Source organism: Ornithodoros turicata, chromosome 3 (assembly GCF_037126465.1).
Source record: "Ornithodoros turicata isolate Travis chromosome 3, ASM3712646v1, whole genome shotgun sequence".
NCBI lineage: Eukaryota > Metazoa > Arthropoda > Arachnida > Ixodida > Argasidae > Ornithodoros > Ornithodoros turicata.
This window is the reverse complement of record NC_088203.1, coordinates 94,653,225-94,670,938: the sequence shown is the minus strand read 5'-3', so window position 1 is coordinate 94,670,938 and position 17,714 is coordinate 94,653,225. Positions and strand designations below refer to the sequence as shown.

The following is a 17,714-nucleotide window of genomic DNA, read 5'->3' as shown; positions in this document are numbered from 1 at the left end:
ACTCTTATTTTTTTAGTACCTATATTTATATATATTCCGAGTTTGTTCTTTTTGGTTTTCTCAGTATGTAGGTGGTTGCTAAATACGGCGTCCGGTTAGCCGAGACTTAAACTCGCATTAAAATAATCACATTCGCAAAAATAAGTAAGCATTTCACAAAAACAGTGTAGGATTCTTGAAAGTCACTCGAAGTTGAATACAGTTTCACTTCTCGAAATCCACTTCTTCCAAAACTGCCACAACGCGGGAACACGGGAGTCGGAGCCGCTGAGCATAAAATTGATGTTCCCCGCACGACACAGACACTTGCCGGCGGGTCACAGCGTGCAATAATAATGCTCTTCGTAAGCTGAACCAGGTGCGTGCTCCAGTGCAATTGAAACAAGCAAACAATTGCTCACGCGCAATTGAAACTAACGACCTTTAGTCAGAAAAGGGAAGCTCGCCCTTCAGACTGTCTCTCTGAAAGTGTTGCCCGATTCTCCGCTGAGAATAATTAATGTACAGCGGCCAAAAAAATAAGAAGATTAATTATCTCCTATTAACCATATTGTACGATCCCTGTATCCGTGTAGGATGGATCATTACTTTCTTTCGATGCGCGGAGGAGGAGAGAGAGAGAAAAAAAAAGGGGAATCCTCGGAGGAGGATTTTGCTCAACGATGTCTTAAGTAATTAAGCATTATTGCTGCGTAGTTTTCTTTCTTTTTTTTTTCGACGGGACACTTTGTTCTCGGGGAAAGAAAGGCACATAGAGTTTCAAAAAAAAAAAAGTAAAATAGTGCGCATTTACAATGGCGTTCTCGCCTTTATGGGAGGCCGTTAGTGCTTGATATTTTTAAGGAGCTTGTTCTGGAGTGGTTGTTATTTTTCATCTATCTTCTTTTATTACAGTCGTTCGGGTAAAGAATTGCGGCTTGCTGCAACCGCTGTTCTCTAAGATGGTAACGAAGGTGACATTACAAAATGAGTAGTTTCTTTCTTCCTTTTCTTTTTACATTTTTGACTCAAATACGTGGAATTCAAAGGGAACTGGGAAAGTGAAGCCATGACAACAGAGGGTGTCGGTTTGGTTTGACTGGAAAAAGAAAAGATATAACTATGAGACTGAGGGTATCTTCTTTTAGAGAGGCTCAGGATTTTACATTAAAAGGGGGAAAAAATGAAACACTGTCAAGGAGCCCGCGAAGAGGGAATCACACACGCATTAGCAACAACAACAACAACAAGAACAACTTTATTTCGAGACGATGAATGGTGAGTTTCATCGGCATGGGCGATGCTCTACCCCATTGCTGGTGGTGATGCGGGGAATGAAATAATGAGCCCCTTCACAATATGGATCGAAGTCCTATGGTATCCAGAAGGTGAAGAGAGCTTTGAGGGCAGAGCGTTGGTGGACTGGATGTGGGCAGGGACCAAGCAATTTTGTGAGAGAGGGGGGGGGGGGGGCGAGAGTCCAGCTCATTAAGGGATCCGGAGAGTACGGTTCGGGAAGGTTGATAGTGTGGGCAATGGAGAAGAATGTGCTCTAGATCTTCTACAGCACCGCAGTGACTGCATTGGGGAGAGTCAACTTGCCTCAAGCGGTAACGCCACTGCGCTGTAAAAACCACATCGAGGCGCATTCGATGAAGTAATGCGGCATATTGACGAGGGCTATGCCGAGGCATGCGGAAAGCGAGCGCTGGATCAACCCTGCTCGGCATGGCTGGAGGGAGAATGTCAGCGGTCCTTTGGCAGCGGTTCATTACATTAGCAATCTTCCAAGTGTGTATCATTTTTTCAATTGACCGTGTTCTTGGTATTCGCCCAGTTTACGTGCAACCCGTTTTTTTGCAATCACAATATGTGAGGTGATCCACATGCAGTGGGAAAAACTTGTCCAGTTGAAAGTTTGTGTACTTTTCCGTGTCTTTTAAGAACGGACTGAATATAATTGGGGATTCATCGGATTCACTGCGGAGTTTACTCAGAGTTTCATATTACCCCCCCCCCCCCCCCCTCCACACTCTTGCTGCACTAGGCCCACACTAATGGTAAATTCAAGTGGAACAGTGAACACAGTAAGCTGGGCGTCTTTGCGCATGAACGCCCTTCTTTCTTTACTGCGTAGACTACAACTGGAAGGTGTAATAACAGTGTTGGAAGATGTGCCATATCAGAGAACAAACATAAAACAGTGTTTTAAAAAGAAAAAGCTGCACTAAAATGGTGTTTTGGTGTAGGACCCGCCATTTGAAATGGTGCTTTACGTTATTCTAGGCTCTCACCTTTTCGGGTTAAATGTCTACCCCGGATTCGGGGAGGGGGGGGGGATCTGGTGCCATTTTGAAATCCGAAATTCGAGGTGAAATCATGTGCTATTGATACAGACGGGTGTTATCGAATTGACTTTTTTTCTTTCTGTCCAGCAAGGGGCCAATAGTTAAAGATGCACATATTGATCAAGTATTTTATTCTTATTATTTATTTATTTAGACAATACTGCTGGCTGCCTCAAACATGCATTGCTCGCGATTTATAGTCACAAACACCGCATGATGTAACATTAAATTTCCTTCAGATAGTTTATTGTGGCACTCAGATAATAATTCTATCAGACGTGCGCACAGGTTGCTTCTAAATCGTGTACGTGATACATGATACAACGTAATATGTGATTGGAATTCGGGGATAAACCGGGTTTAACGCCGAATTGGTCCTAAACAGATTCGGGAGGGAATAATCAGACGGAATCGCGTTTAACCCGAAAACGTCAGACCTTATTTATGTAGAACACGTTTCGGAAACTCCCTTTTATGTGGCATGAAACCTGCGCCAGAAAGGTGTGTGCCGTAGGACAAGAAATGTACACCCGAAATGTGTTTAAAATATTGTTGTGTAGCTTAGCATCACGTCGATGCGTCCGGACACAGCCTCACTATCGTGGAATAAAGTGCCTTCATTTACGGCACATATGTAACCACACAAAGTAACAGAAGGGAAGAACAGGGAGTGACACGTTACATTTGCCAGTAAATGGCGACAGTCTGTTGAGGCAATCAGTTTCAGTGGGGACTGGTCAAAAAGAAAGGCTAAAAACGGAAAGGAAGAACCTGTCAAAGGGACTGTCAGCGCCTGTCTGCGCTATGAATATAGGCAGAGAAGCAGCTTCTCCCATATAAGCAGACGAAGGAAAGGCGACGGCGAAAAGATGTCAGGACCTTTGCCTCTACGAAACGAAGGCATTGTGCTCATATCGTCACGAGAGTTCGTGCGGATAGCCTTCGTGAACGAGACGGATAATCGTTCTAAGTTTCGCTTACCATAAGCGTCGCCGAAGTATAAGTTATTTTGAAAAATATCGTAATGGGGGGGGGGGGGATCTATTTATCTTGGCAGGAAAAGTCAGTCAGAAGGGACAGCTTGCTGTTCCTTCTTAAATAATTCCTTATAGTGGGTAGTCAAGTTCCTGGGGTAGTCAGAGTCAGGCGATATGTGGTGAGAGGTCAGAAGTCTTCCGCCATCCTACTCAAGATGTCACAGGCTTCTGAGGAGACCGGTATTCCGTAGGTAGTGGAGAAGCGCTGCGGTTACACGACCGCTGCGTGTGCCAAGTAATGTTATAAGAGAGACGTTGGAGTATCCGAGGCTGGTCAGGCGAGACCTGAGCGTGTCGCAGAAGGTCTTGAAAAAGCGGCAGTCGAGAAGAATGTGTCGAACGTCTGCCTCAACGTTGGAGGTAGAACATAGGGGGGTACCTTGTTGGTCCATTTTGAACAGCAGTGACGGAATGCGGGTGACGTTGAGGTGGAGCCGATGGATGGCAGATTCTTCCCTCTTTCCTTCCCGTAACGATAATCATGCAAAGTATATGTGAAGATATACCAGGAGAAGCATAATTTATGAACGTTTACATGTCAAAGGAGCAGTAACAACAACAACAAATGTAATGACGGCGACGAATGGGAAAATACGCCACCTGCGTTGTGGCCCACTACCCCACTAACAAGGAACACGCTCTCCTGCGAAAGAACGATGATCGCAACTCACTCGTAGCGCGCGCGAAATGTCTTTCATCTGCTCACCCTCTACAACCTCCCTCCCTCTCATTCCGAGAGCCATTGAGTTAATGAGTGATCCCTACGTCACTCCGTGGCGTAGTGAGTCCCCCGCAAGCAGCGCCGCGCCATATCCACAGCACACGAACGTTCGGTACGATGTCGGACCTCGCGGCTGCTGGTGATGGTACGTCACGCGGACCTAATTACGTCACGCCAGGAGATCGGGGCGGGCCTCCAAGGTGACGCCGCGCCGCTCATGCCGGTGTTTTCAGGCGACAGTTTGCCTCTGCGCGTAGGAGAGGGCAAAGATGGGAGAAACCACGTGACGAAACGTCTGTCCACTCACAAGGCAGCAATGAGGGGGCATTCATAGACCGGCGTGGTTCTCCGCATGTGCCCACAGAAGAAACCAAGTACGCTTCGTAGCCTTGAGCTGTTTCCTCTTACCCTCTTATTTGGGAGAGGGACCAATGAGGTCAATAGGGGAGAGTGGGAAACAGGTAAGCTGCGGAGAGAGCTGACCTACTTGCATGCGGTGGCTCCTGATCGATTGCTCGATGAATGAGGAAGGCTTTCCAGCAATGCCATATGTCACTTCCTTGCTGAATTTAAAAAAAGTGCTTAGCTGTACTGATACGGGCGCAAAACAATTTGTCAGCAACTTTACGAGACGGTGCTAACAGGGCAGCTCATATCCACAGTTGCTTCGTCGCGCTAGGAATAAATAAAAAAATATCTAAGAGGAGATCGCGAGTAAGAGAGATTTCAGCACAGTTCCCCTGAAGTCGGCCCAGGACGTGTCCTAACCCCAGCTATTCCTCTTCTTTCGGCTGTGCTCCCACCATGTGTGATTCTTCGTACACAAGACATAGCCGTAGTTGGTTCGCACTGCTAGCACGTTATAAAGATGAGCGTTCAGTTGCAACCGTTATGCACATAATATGCGATTGAATACACTTTGTACAGAAATTTATATTCTGGCTTACAGCTGGCTACGTTCAGATTAGGATCCTTCACAGCTGTATGTTCAGGAGGCACCGTGGACATCGAAGTGGTTGCAGCAAAATCGTTGATGTAGGCATACCGAAGGCATTCCCTTTCACCACTGTCATTCAATATCGACTGCCCGAATATATCATGTGATGCAGATGGCGCAACATAATCGATAACAGCTGACGACCATTGGCCATCCTGTCCATCCGATTAGAACCGCGCGTCAATATTGAGACAATCGAACCTCAATGTAACAGCCATCTATTCTGCATGACAATCCAGCAAACAATCGTATTTATTTCTTTGTTCTCCCACACATATAGTGCATGTCCGCCATGGCATTCGTTCAGCATCTCTTGCGTACTGTAGAAGACTTCTTTTTTTTTTAACAAAGGCAAGTTCAGCTTCGTCTTGCTACTCTTTTCTCTTCTACAATAAACACGCCACCCTCAAACATCACAATTAATACTTCCTCTAAAGCGGAAATGTCTTTCAATAAGAGGTGAACACCAGCACAGGCTGTTTTTACACTGTTCCAGAAACTACTATCCCTAAGGGTTTACTGCATTTCGTTGGGCATATACAGGTTGTCTCAGTTAAATTCCCAGGCTAAATAATTCGCGAACGGGTGCACCAATCGACGAACTTTCTTTTTTATAAGCATCTGTCCGATACCACCTACAAGCTGCGCACCGTGTGAATGAGTGGGAGTAACTAACTAAGTGGGAGGGCTAACCTTTCCTTTCTTTTTTTCTTAATAAACGTATCCTCACCCCCCAGGACAGAAATGACAGACCCAGCTGCACGTGCACACCTGATCGCAGAATCGGCGAGGGCATTCTACGAGATACCAACGTGATATTTAGTGAAATGAACGGAGAATGAGCATGAAGCTCATTTAAGCGAGATCGCGAGGTCATGAAAGTGATGTCTTCTTCGTTAAACGGGCACTAATGTTCAAAAATAAAAGGTGCACTGTACTTGTACTTTTGTGCCTCTCTAATAGGGATATTTAGTACTACTGTATTATTATTAATTACTACTGTATTAATCATTACTTACTACTGTAGTAATTATTATTAATTACTGTACTAATTGGGAGTCTCCTTTTTATTCTACACCGCATTGAACTAGAAAGCCGCTGTTTTTTTTAGTATGTTTCACTACGTGTTGTCTTCTTCTGGCTGACTTCAGCACTGTGGCACAACATGCAACCATTGGATCTTACCCTTCTTGACAGAGCGCTTTTATTCAACATGGATCTAAGAGACCCCGATTGTCAAAAACTCCGTCCGTACAAAGACTTACAACTTGAGGCATAACAGAACATCAAGTACGCCGAGCAGCAAGAAGAAAAATGCCAAACTGCAGAAATAGGTTTATTAGGCATTTCACTTTCATTGCAGTTGCATACCCAAACGAAAGTCCACTGCAAGCCGAACATAATAGCTTCGGTGAGATAAAAAATACACACTACAAGAAACGTCGGCCGAAGTCACTTAGCACACACACACACACTTTGAAGGTTTAGCTAAATTGTATTTAGACCAACATTGCGGTGGCTGTGAGCTTCAGCTATAGCGTTGACCTACCATACGAGAAAACGAATACATTTGTGGAGCTTGCGAACAACTGCTGCTGTCTGAGCACTAATGTTTTATATAAACATGCACAATACATGAGTGTTTCTTCTGTATTTCACCTGGTCGTCTCCAAAATCACAGCATTAGGTACGTCGGATATACCCAAGTACGATAGTGATAGAAACATGTTAACACATGCAAGAAGCAGAGCACATGTTCTGATTGCGTTGTAACAATCCTGACAAATGAACTCTACCAAGCCTGTTTCATCCTAAATTTCTAATTTACACGGTATATGTTTTGTGTCGATTAGGTTTTTCGTGACTAAGAGAGGTGTCAATGCACAACTAGCATAGAAACAAGAAAAAAAAAAAAAAAAGAGGTCACTATGCCAATGTTCTCGACTCAGCGCGAGCACTCATACTATGACAAACAACTCGTTCTGTTCCGCTTGTACAACTATAAACTCCTTCGGCGTAACCACACTTTAATACGGGAAGAACAAGTTTATACCTCAAACGTTGCAGTACCAGCACTGGACAGCTGTTACGGCCTTATTGGCACCTTAGTGAGTAGCTGTAGCAGCAGCTGGCCAGTGCTGGTATCGCTATGCTAGAGTTAGAAACTTACACGTTACGTGTAGCCATAGAGCTTCGGCTTCTTTTCTTTTCTTTTTTCTTTGCATGAAAAGGATGCTGTATAAGCGACTACTGGTGCAATGAGTATGTACAGATGCATACTTTAAACAGCACTTCGGCAAGTTGTGGCTTATGGCGCACATCAATCCTGTACCTAATGTCTCTCTGAACAAGGCAGCAGAGACGTTAGTATTGGGTAGCGAAAGAATGACGTTGTAACGTCGCGCAGACAGTAGAGGACCTCTGGGAAATTGAGTTCTGTTCGTTATATTGCAATTCCCTTGCAACTCGGCTGTGTTGCATGTTTCATCTAGTTATTGTAGGGTGCGAAGCTATATTTGTACAAAAGTTTAAGTCAACGTAGAGTACCTCTAGACTAATTATAAACAGGAGTATTATCACTGCTCCGTGTCAACTGAGTGCAGGTCGCCACATGTCTGAGATGTATCTTGCATACAGAACGTCAGCTTTAATGAAGCTTGTTAAAGCATTCAACCAATCGATAAATATCAGCAACTTCACATGCATGCTATACATTCAGTCGAAACAATTTGTCGTATTTGGCACTGATCATAAATAAGTTGAGGGAAGACTATTACTTCGCATATTACTTTAACGGTCAGACATTATATACCGCACCCATTACGTCACTGTTATAGTACCATACATTAAGTGTACCAAAGTACCATGTAAGTACATGTGAGTATCGTTTGTGCGCAGAAAGGCTTAGATCAAAGCTCTGAGCACATGACCACTTAGCGACTAAGCGACCCCAAGCGACCCGATAGTGCCCCTGTTTTTTTAGGGAAAAGCAAGCCGGCGTGCTGCATGGCTGACCTTTCCCTTTTATCTTTCCTTGTCCTTTTTTTTCTGCCAGTAAATCCCCCCCCCCCAGTTTCCTTTCGCGTTGGTGTGCCATGCAAGTATATACAGTGTGTTTCACCTAAACTGATAAAAAAAAACCTCTAACCGGCGACGTACGGCCGGAGGATTGTGGGACTTTCGGCAATTACCCTCTAGAAACTTTTGCCACCATTGAAGAAGGCTTTGGAGAATTTTTAATTGCGGGAAATTTATTTTGTTCAATTGAACTTTGAAAATTGCCACGCGAACCTGGCTTTTTTTTTACAGAAATATGAAGTCCTCACGGATAACCGCAGACCCAACAAAAACTATGGACAGTATCTCAACAGAAATAGTCAGGAAAAAACGTAAAAATTACGCTTTAGCGCCGCCTGCTTGATTTTCGCAATGGAGCGCGCGCGAAATGTGCGTCTAGAGAAGGAAGTGTCCCCGCCTTCATTCGTTTTGCCTTCTTTGTGATAAGACGGTTGTTCTGTTTTCTTTGTGATAAGACGGTCGTCACCAGCATCAAGGTCAAAGCGGGGGAAAGAAATGCAAAACAAGAGGCGGGAACACTTCCTCCTCTCCCCGCACCTTCCATGCGCTCTTCTTTGCGACAATCAAGCAGGCGGGGCTAAAGCGGAATTTTTACTAATTTTATTAGACTATTTCTGTTGCGATACTGCGCATAGTTTTTGTTGGGTCTGTGGTTATCCGCGGAGGACTTCATATTTCTGTTAAAAAAAAGTTAGGTTCGCTTGGCAATTTTCAAAGTTCAATTGAAAAAAATAAAGTCCCCTCAATTAAAAATTGTTCAAATCCTTCCTATATGGCGGCAAAAGTTCCGGAAGGTAATTGCCGAAAGTCCCACAATCCTCCGGCGAGTACGTCACCAGTTAGAATTTCTTATCACTTTAGATTAAACACCTTGTATAACCGACACGCTCGTCTAGTCCTTTCATTAATGACCCTGATAATCCTTTTTCAACACCAGTCGGGCGCCGTCTCGATCGAGGGTCATGTATTGAGCTCATAGTACTGCTTAGAGCAAGCAACTTTGCAGCGATGATTTAAAGTTCGAGTGTCGCCCATTACGGTTCGAAGCAGTTTTGAAACCAGAGAAGACTCGGAATGCATGGTTTTCGAAGCCACTATTGTTTTCAGGATTTGATTTACTGTACGCTTACTTTGCATAAGTGAGTAGGTAGAAACTCTGCCGTAAGTTCTGTGACAACACCTGCCAGTATTGCTGTGAGTGCAGTAAACTATGTACAGCTCAAGGTAGTTTTACATAGCGCGAGCACAATAGACAGGCTACAGGAAATGCTGCAAGCATTTCGCTGCCTACTTTACATTACGACAACATAGAGCGTTCCCACTGACTATCTTCCAAATGCGTTACTTCTAGAAAGTAACGGCGCGCTGAAAAATAACGCTGTTACTCAAAAAGCAACACGTCATGGGAACCCGTTAACTATGACTGTAGCGATGCCGAAGTAAATTCAAACGCAATAAGACGACACGCTCAATGTATTTTTTCCCCACAACACAGCATATCACTTCAAGGAACCGGACTCATATTTCCTTATCGTACATATTACCTCCCATGTCATTTACTATCATCGGTCGTCTCCCAAGTTACGGACTAGTCTGGAATGCTGTACAGTAACATCTGTCGACGGATGAAGTCTTCCAGCTGCGTTCGGTAGGAGATTTGTGTCCTTCACCACTTTCACTCTCACCAGACACGTAGTCTACCATCTCAACAACAGGACTATCGTCACCACAGCTATCACCCTCCATCGGTGATGATGGCACAAATGCAGACGCTGATCTCCTGCGTTCTTGTCGGTTACTGAAACAAAGTAAGAGATTCGTCAAAAAATAGAGCGACTGCGTGACAGCCAAGTAAGGAACATCCCAAGCAGCACAATGCACTGAAAGTCGAGTGCAATAGGGGTGGACGGGTAGGTGGAAGGCCATGAAGAGACTCGTGAAACTAAAGAACATTGATAAGACACATACCGTCCTCCCCTATTGCACTCGACTTTCGGTACATTGTGCTGCTTGGGATGCGCATCAGTGAACACAAAAGAAAGAAGAGAAAGGACAGGTACACAAAGAATGTATAATGAGGGACTACAAAGGCAGCACTAAAATCGTAAGGACTAGAAGGGAAAAGCTAGTTAGGCATTTGACGTCAGTAATAAACAACATACTCAACGAGAAGCAGCATAGCGAATATAACAGACAAAGCAACTCAAGTAAAATTCGTATTACTTCTGTACACAGTTAAGCGAAGAAATCGTTCATAGTCAACACAAAAAAGAACCGCACAGTTAGTTTGGACAAGTTGTAGTCTTTTCTAAACTAAAACGTATGACAAAAACTATAATTAACCCGCAATAGATAACCAAACTTATACGACTTCAAGTTTTTATTTTTTTTATTTTTCAATAAATGCTCCTACGGTGGGGCATGCTTTACAGTACGGCCATGTTTCTCTAACCTGTTGTAGGATGATGGGAAGATTCGTATTCGAAGCGGTTCTCACGAAAATCTTGGAAGTGTTTCACTGCTCTTCCTCCTTCACCTCCTTTCTGTACGTCACCTGCGATCTTCGCTTTCGTTGGTGGTTCCCACAACGCCCTCTCATCCACTGGCGAGAAAGAAGAGAAGAAAAAAAAAAGGCGTAATTACTATATCGTAAGTTGAAAAGAGTTACAAACTGGGCAGTTTGGTGCCTCATCTTAAAATGGATAAAACCGCAGTGCAGGGTAACACGTAGGAAGGATGACACAAACACAGCACTGACTGACAAACCAAGAGTTTATACACCGTTTTCCCGTGGACGCCGCCATACTCAAAGCGCATCGCTGCCTTTCCGGGGGAGTAGGTTGAAAGTGTTTACCGCCCAAGCCAGACAAAAGGAAAGCACACGTGTCGTTGGTGCTTCCTCCCTGGTAACACTTTCCTCCTTTCTGGTGTGGGCCGTAAACGGTGGCTGCAAAAGCGCTGGGTGTGAGGCTGACTTGAAAACTGCATTCATCGCAATGACAAGTGCCTATATCCCCTTTCTCTCTCTCCACCACCTTCTTGCCACTTTTCTTTCGTTTTTTTTTTCTTTGATTTCTGATTGGTGACAATCTTCTGTCGATAAACTGCTACTAGATCATCCCGCACGTTTCGTATTACGTAAAATATGTCATTTATCTGTATGTCACGTTTCCTTGCGTTATTTTTAGAGGGTAAATGTGCCTGAACAATTCGGCGTGAAACTTACCTAAAACACATGCTTCAGTAATTGGATTCAACAGGCTTCGTTCACAAACTCTATTCTGAATCCCACGGTACAAAACTTCAATCGTATTACGACGCTTTGTGTTAGAACGGCTTCTCCTTGAAAGCAAAGCTAAGATCCCTTGAGGCGTTGTTTACGCTCTGCTTCTCTGCAATGTAAATAGAGACAGCGCGCAAAAGCAGAGCCCTCCTGTAATGCCGTTGCTTAGCGAGCTTTCTAATAACGAGGTGCAGGATGAAAGAGGGGCATGACTACGACGGTCATCTAGCAAATTGGGGCGTTTAAACCTGACGAGGCGCAATTATAGCAGCCCGGTACTCGTAGTGATAGTGTCTGTAGCATCGACTACCTTCGAAAACGGACGTGACTTTGTAAAGTTCACATTTACAGTGAACTATGTGTGCATTTATGTATGTTTCTTCTTCCTTTTTTTTTAAAAATCTTGGTGACTTAGTTGGGTACAACGAATGTGTCAACTGGAGATATTTAAATAGGTATCAGGGATATTCGGTGCTATACTCTCTTTTAGATCGGAACTGTCCGCAAAAGCACAACTCGATTCACGCAATCAGTGTCACGGTTAGCTTTGCGTGAGCTCCTGGCTACTAAATCATAAGTAGTATCTATAGATATGAATGAAATAGAATGAGGGCACAATTTCTTCACTGATACTCTCTCGCTGCGTAATTTAATCTAATTTATTTTCCACTGCGAGCGTTTGGGGAGGCATGAGGTAAATAGCCGGGAGGGGCCCGACTAGGCGTCAGTCCATATATACAAGAAATATAGACAAACAAAATTGAACAACAAGTCACTAACCATTAAATAATAATAAAAAGAACGAAAGAGAAACAAAAAATTGCAATATACACTATTTTCTGTGTCCAGCAAGGCTACAGCAGGCATACCAATAATAGGATATCTACTCATAAAACAAAAGAACATAGATAACTTTACATTGTTAATACCAATATTACTATGAGCAATATCATTTAATAAATTAGAAAGCTGATAAGACAGACGGTGAAAAACTAAATGCGTCCTACCTTAAGGTAAAAATCATGGTGGTGGTGTCGCACACCACACCACCGTGTTAATCGCACAAATACATGTGCACGTCGTTATCATATAAGTTTTCTAAGATATGATACGTATGCTGCGCTGTTATGATATTGAGCAATATGCTATTAGGTACGTATTCATCTTCTGGATGAGTTAACCTACATAATTGTGTTTGTACTGCTGCCGAAATCCTCCCGGAGCTCACGGCAGACAACTGAAAAGCGAGTAGGTATAGCAATACTGCCTCAGAACTTGAAAACTACGTTGTATTACTCGGTACACAAGTAATAATTCCATCTGCTGCAGTTCATGCTTAATAATTTCGCTCGCACGACTACAACCTCCAGAAATCTCGAAAAGTTCCGCATTAACTGCTCACGTGCGCCACCGTATTCCTCCAATAAGAAGACAGAAAGCAAAAGCGAGGGTATAATAGCATACGATGTAACACTCGGTCGATATGCCAACCCTGATTCTTCAATTAGAGTTCCCCTTCTTCCCTCCAATTCAGTGCACTCGGTGTTGTGATTCGGCATCGGAAACCGATTCCCATACTGGTGTCGTAACCCTGTGGTTCTCCCGCCACAGCCATGAAACAATTTAACGGTGTTACGAAAGAGTTTTCCTGTAACCGAACGGCTTCGTGCTGTGTCTCGCGAATCTCGGATAGGCTATGTAAGGCGACCGCTGACACAATAAAGCACGCTGTGACAATAAAAGGAAATGGGTCCCGAAATGGTAGTTGTTGGAACAGAGGTTATGTTGTACCCTGTCAAGGTCTGCTGCATGAGAACCAAGACAAAAAAATATTGTAGGTGCATTAACAGGTGAAATCACAGGTCTCTTCTTGTGGCTTCCTTCTGCAGGCAAAGTCCTCTGTTGCTTTCTGTGCTCTGCCGTTTACTTTACTGGCAGATGTGTAACGAAGTAAAAGTCATTAATTAAGTTCATTAATAAGTCCATAAGTCCATTAGCCAATCTGTCGTTGGGGGCACTGGGGTAACCAGGCCAACCCTGTCGCGATCTACGTCACAATTCGCTATTCCTTGTTCCGATATGATTATCATCAACGCCATCATCATCATCAACGTCGTCGTCGTCGTCGAAGTTATTATCAGCAGTAGCAGCTTCAGAGGAACGGCAGAAGTACTGTCTTTTCGGAATCATTGTTCGTTCTGTTAACATGTGTTAGCAAACGAAACATGTCTAACCAAGGTTAAAACTACCACAATGCCTCGTTGAATTTTCCAAGGCCAAATAAATATTCGTTTGTAACTTTGTAGGATGTCAATTGTCACTAGGAACTGAAGTGTGCTCCCCGACGTATTCATGACATGCCCAACTACTACGGTGAATACTTGAAACAAAAAAGAGAGAGAGAGGGAAAACATTCCAGACCACGTGACTCCGGCATGACTTCTTCGCGTCCCACGTGCTTGTTCACGCAACAGGGAGTGACACAAAACGGATCACGCCCAGTCTCAATCTCAGCTTAACGACTGTGTTCTATTTGAGGTGCATACAAGCAGAGAAAGCTGATACCCGTATCTCGACCCACCCCCCGGAGTCGCCCTTACGATGGTGTAAAACCGGGCCCTCCGTAGGCCTATTGCTTCCTAAATCCTCATCAAGCCACGTGATTCTTATACGGAGCCAGACTACAGTTTTGCGCATTATACAGCAGTCATGCCCTTTTCGCTAGTGTCAGATAAACATAAATAGAACGTATAAAGGTAGGAAATAATTTTCTGAATGACCATGATTATACAATAATATTTATTTGAAGTAGATCTAAACAGGATTATGCATGTGTGTCTGTCTCTGTCCATATGGTCTTTTCTTAAAGTTCGATTAAAATTCGAAAGGCTTCGAATAATTGATGAAAAACTATATGGAGATGAGAACAGTTCGATGTAGGCAGCATGTTGCTGGGATTAAGGTTAGGACAGGGAAACAGGCAAACAAACATTCAACATAGCTCGCTTATATAATCCTTTTATGGAAAAGCTATTTGTTAGACACAGTGTGTATCTGTGTGTAAATGTGTATCTATATAAGTAAAATAATGACATATGTCGTTTACAAATATACAAAAAATCGTTTCAATCTGAAATTACGAAAAACGACGTGATTTGACAGAAATATAAAGAAAGTACTTTTAAACAACTCATCAACAACGCATCTTTGGTTGAGTTAGCTTCTTCTAGTTCTTTCCGTTCAGAGCTTCGAATTAACATATCTCGAAGACGATATAACTATCCTCAAGTCGTCGTCGTCGCCGCAGCAAAACAGAGAAATTTTGTTTTGGAGCTCGGGCGGCTCATCTGTGTAATTTATTCGTTAGCATATGCAATGTTCCTGTGTTCATTACGCCTCGTGATAGCCGCTGAAAACATCAATGCGCGCTCTGCTCCCGTTATAACGATGTTAAGTTACGAACTTCGGAGTTCGCTGCTTTTCGATAGTTCTTCATTACAGCGTCATCATTCTTCCCTGAGGCAGGGCTCACGACGGGATTCATCGGCTCATCGACTGCTGGTTCCTGACGATGCAGATGACGCTGTGCAATCGATAGCAGCTGGTGACCCATGACCATACTGCCTGGCCGATTAGAACCGCGGGTCAATGCCAAGATAATCGAACTCCAACTTCAGAGTCATCTTTTTTCGTGCACATCGTCGTCCGCGCCGTCACTGACGATGTTGTTGTTCTGCTGCTCCGTTTCTTCGATCTGTGTTCAAAAGCCGAGATTCTTACAAAAGCGCCGTATGAGTTGACGCGAAAAGTAGCGGGACGAATTTCGATGTTCCCTCCGGTATATCTACCGTAAATCAGTGCGTTCTGATAATAAAAACGCGAAAGAAAACTCTTCTCGGGTAGAAGCTTGCGTGATGCTTTACCAGGAGGGTAGAAAGGGTCAGAATTCGTGATGCGTGAAGTATTAGTCCATTGCGAGCGCAAGAGACTTTGCCTACAAGAGACTGAGTGTCATGTGTGGAATTTGGACTCGTATCGCCTCAGCGGCGGTGAATCGGCCACCTCATCATCATCCAATGTATGTATGTACGTACGTATGCATGCATGTACGTATGCATGTACGTATGTAGGTACGTATGTATGTAGGTATGTATGTAGGTACGTATGTATGTAGGTATGTATGTATGTATGTAGGTACGTATGTATGTATGTATGTAGGTATGTACGTATGTAGTACGTATGTATGTATGTATGTGTGTGTGTGTGTGTGTGTGTGTGTGTGTGTGCGCGCGCGCGCGTGTGTGTGTGTATGTGTATGGGTGTGTACGTACGTATGTATATGTGTGTACGTACGTGTGTGTGTGTGTGTCTGTGTTGGATTTCTCTTGATTTCATTTCGATGCATTTTATTCGCCGTCTACTTTGCGGGAACTGTGCGCTCAATTAAGTTCTGTATGGACTACTGCAGCACTGTCATTTTTTTTTTTTAATGTGGCTTTTACACCGGCTTTCAAACACCTCCTTCTGTGTCGGCGCGTCCAAACTCTGTTCCACGTGTGGTGTGCGCGGTGACCTCCGGTAACCTGCGGTTACCTACCGTAATCTTTAATTTAATTTAATATTTCCCTTAATTTCATAGAGCTTGTATTCATTACCTTTAAACTCAACTTTCTTGCTTTCATTGTTTTGAAATACGTCTAATTACCTTCAGTTACTCTTACTCTTAATTACCTTCGGCTACTTCAATTTAAAATCATTTATCTCCATTTATATTTACCCTCTTACATCCCCTTTACATGTCCACTTATACCGCTACCTCGGTGAGGCTTCACCATTTCACACACACCACACTCACACACACACATACAGTCTTTTCCATTTGACACTCCTAATCCTAACGCACTAAACTACATTTATAAGAGCGAGACCGAATGCTTCACACAGCTGCGCTCGGCGTTCTGCAGAATAAGTATCAAATACTGAAAATACTAAGAAAAAGTTCCAGTTGTTCAAAGGCGCGAACCATATGTCCGTTAAAGACGCGAGACGCTTGAGAAACCCATTTAGATATATAACGTAAAATCGCGTTTACATCGCAGTTAACAGGCTAGGCCGGCACGCCGCGAAAGTATTTTTGACACAGAGCCACACCGGAAGTGAGCCCCAGCGCATATCACTTAGTGGAGGATTTACGGGCCAGTTCCTACGGTAACGGTTCCCAGAGGACCATTCTCCTGCGCAAGTGAACAATTTTCCCTAGCATGTTAATTAGAAAGCGCATGGCTCCTTAATCACCGACCAAAAACGAAGCGACATCCTTCAGCGTGGCACCAAAACAATTCCCCCGTCACCCGGGGGAGACCCTCGCCATGCCTCTCCTCAAACGGGGCGGAAGCAGACAACGACTCAATGGCACGGAAGCGGTTTATCACCATGGCAACGCAATGGGTATGACACTGTTTAACGCATCACATGTCGATTGGTCTGGTTTGCTGGAAGAAAAAAAAAAGAGAAAAATAGAGAGTGTCGCGTTCATAAAAAAGAAAAGAAAAGAGGTAGGTTACTCCAGTTCTCGTAACCGTGTGTTCCCACTAGCGGAATATTCTACAGGAAGAAAAAGCAACAAACTGTTCACGGGATGGAAGTTCCGCAGCGTCTTATATTGAGCGTTCTCACTGCGCCGGAGTACGGGAGTGGAATATTGCACACATAACAGACGACACTATTGACCCTGTCGTCTGCTACGTAATATCTTGTTGCTGGGCCGCAGGATGTTCCTATTGTTATAAGAGCACGAAAAAGACATTACGTTGAGGGGTCGTGCTCACGTGAAAGCTACGACATTTTACGTATCTTCAGCTGGAGTGTTCTGGGAAAGCGTAGATACTTACGGACTGGAACAAGGAAGATAGTAAATAAACGAACGAGAAGAAAACATGGCGGACACGGGGACCCCAGAAATCACATTCACAGTCGCAGTACATTCACCAACTGTACTGTATGTAAATTATTCCTCAATCAGAATGAAGAACTTGTAGATATTTGATCGTAGTCCAGGGGTATGCTCGTATGATAGGCTTCGCTGTAAACTACACTCGAAGAAAAAATTTGAAGTGTGCAAACGAGTTACTGTATTGTTGAAATGGGCAACATTTCCTTTAGCCTGAGGAATACACCATAAAACACAAGGACCGAAGTAGACGGCACGAGACTACCCGTGTTATCAATAATTATCAGTTGTAAAGTATGGACGTCATTTAGATTGTGCGAT

At 43.8% G+C, this 17,714-nt stretch overlaps 1 protein-coding gene across 1 annotated transcript in view; it reads right to left on the bottom strand.

Annotated features, from left to right (window-relative positions):
- Window positions 1-9,617: 9,617 nt before the first annotated feature.
- The window catches only part of LOC135388857 (hemicentin-1-like), a 160,681-nt gene continuing 152,584 nt past the window's right edge, over window positions 9,618-17,714 (bottom strand). The window contains exons 13-14 of the mRNA XM_064618703.1: window positions 10,613-10,762; window positions 9,618-9,958 (exon numbers count right to left, since the gene is read on the bottom strand). Of these exons, the coding sequence (XP_064474773.1) occupies window positions 9,858-9,958; window positions 10,613-10,762 (251 nt within the window). The 3' untranslated portion in view covers window positions 9,618-9,857. The remainder of the gene's footprint in view (window positions 9,959-10,612; window positions 10,763-17,714) is intronic.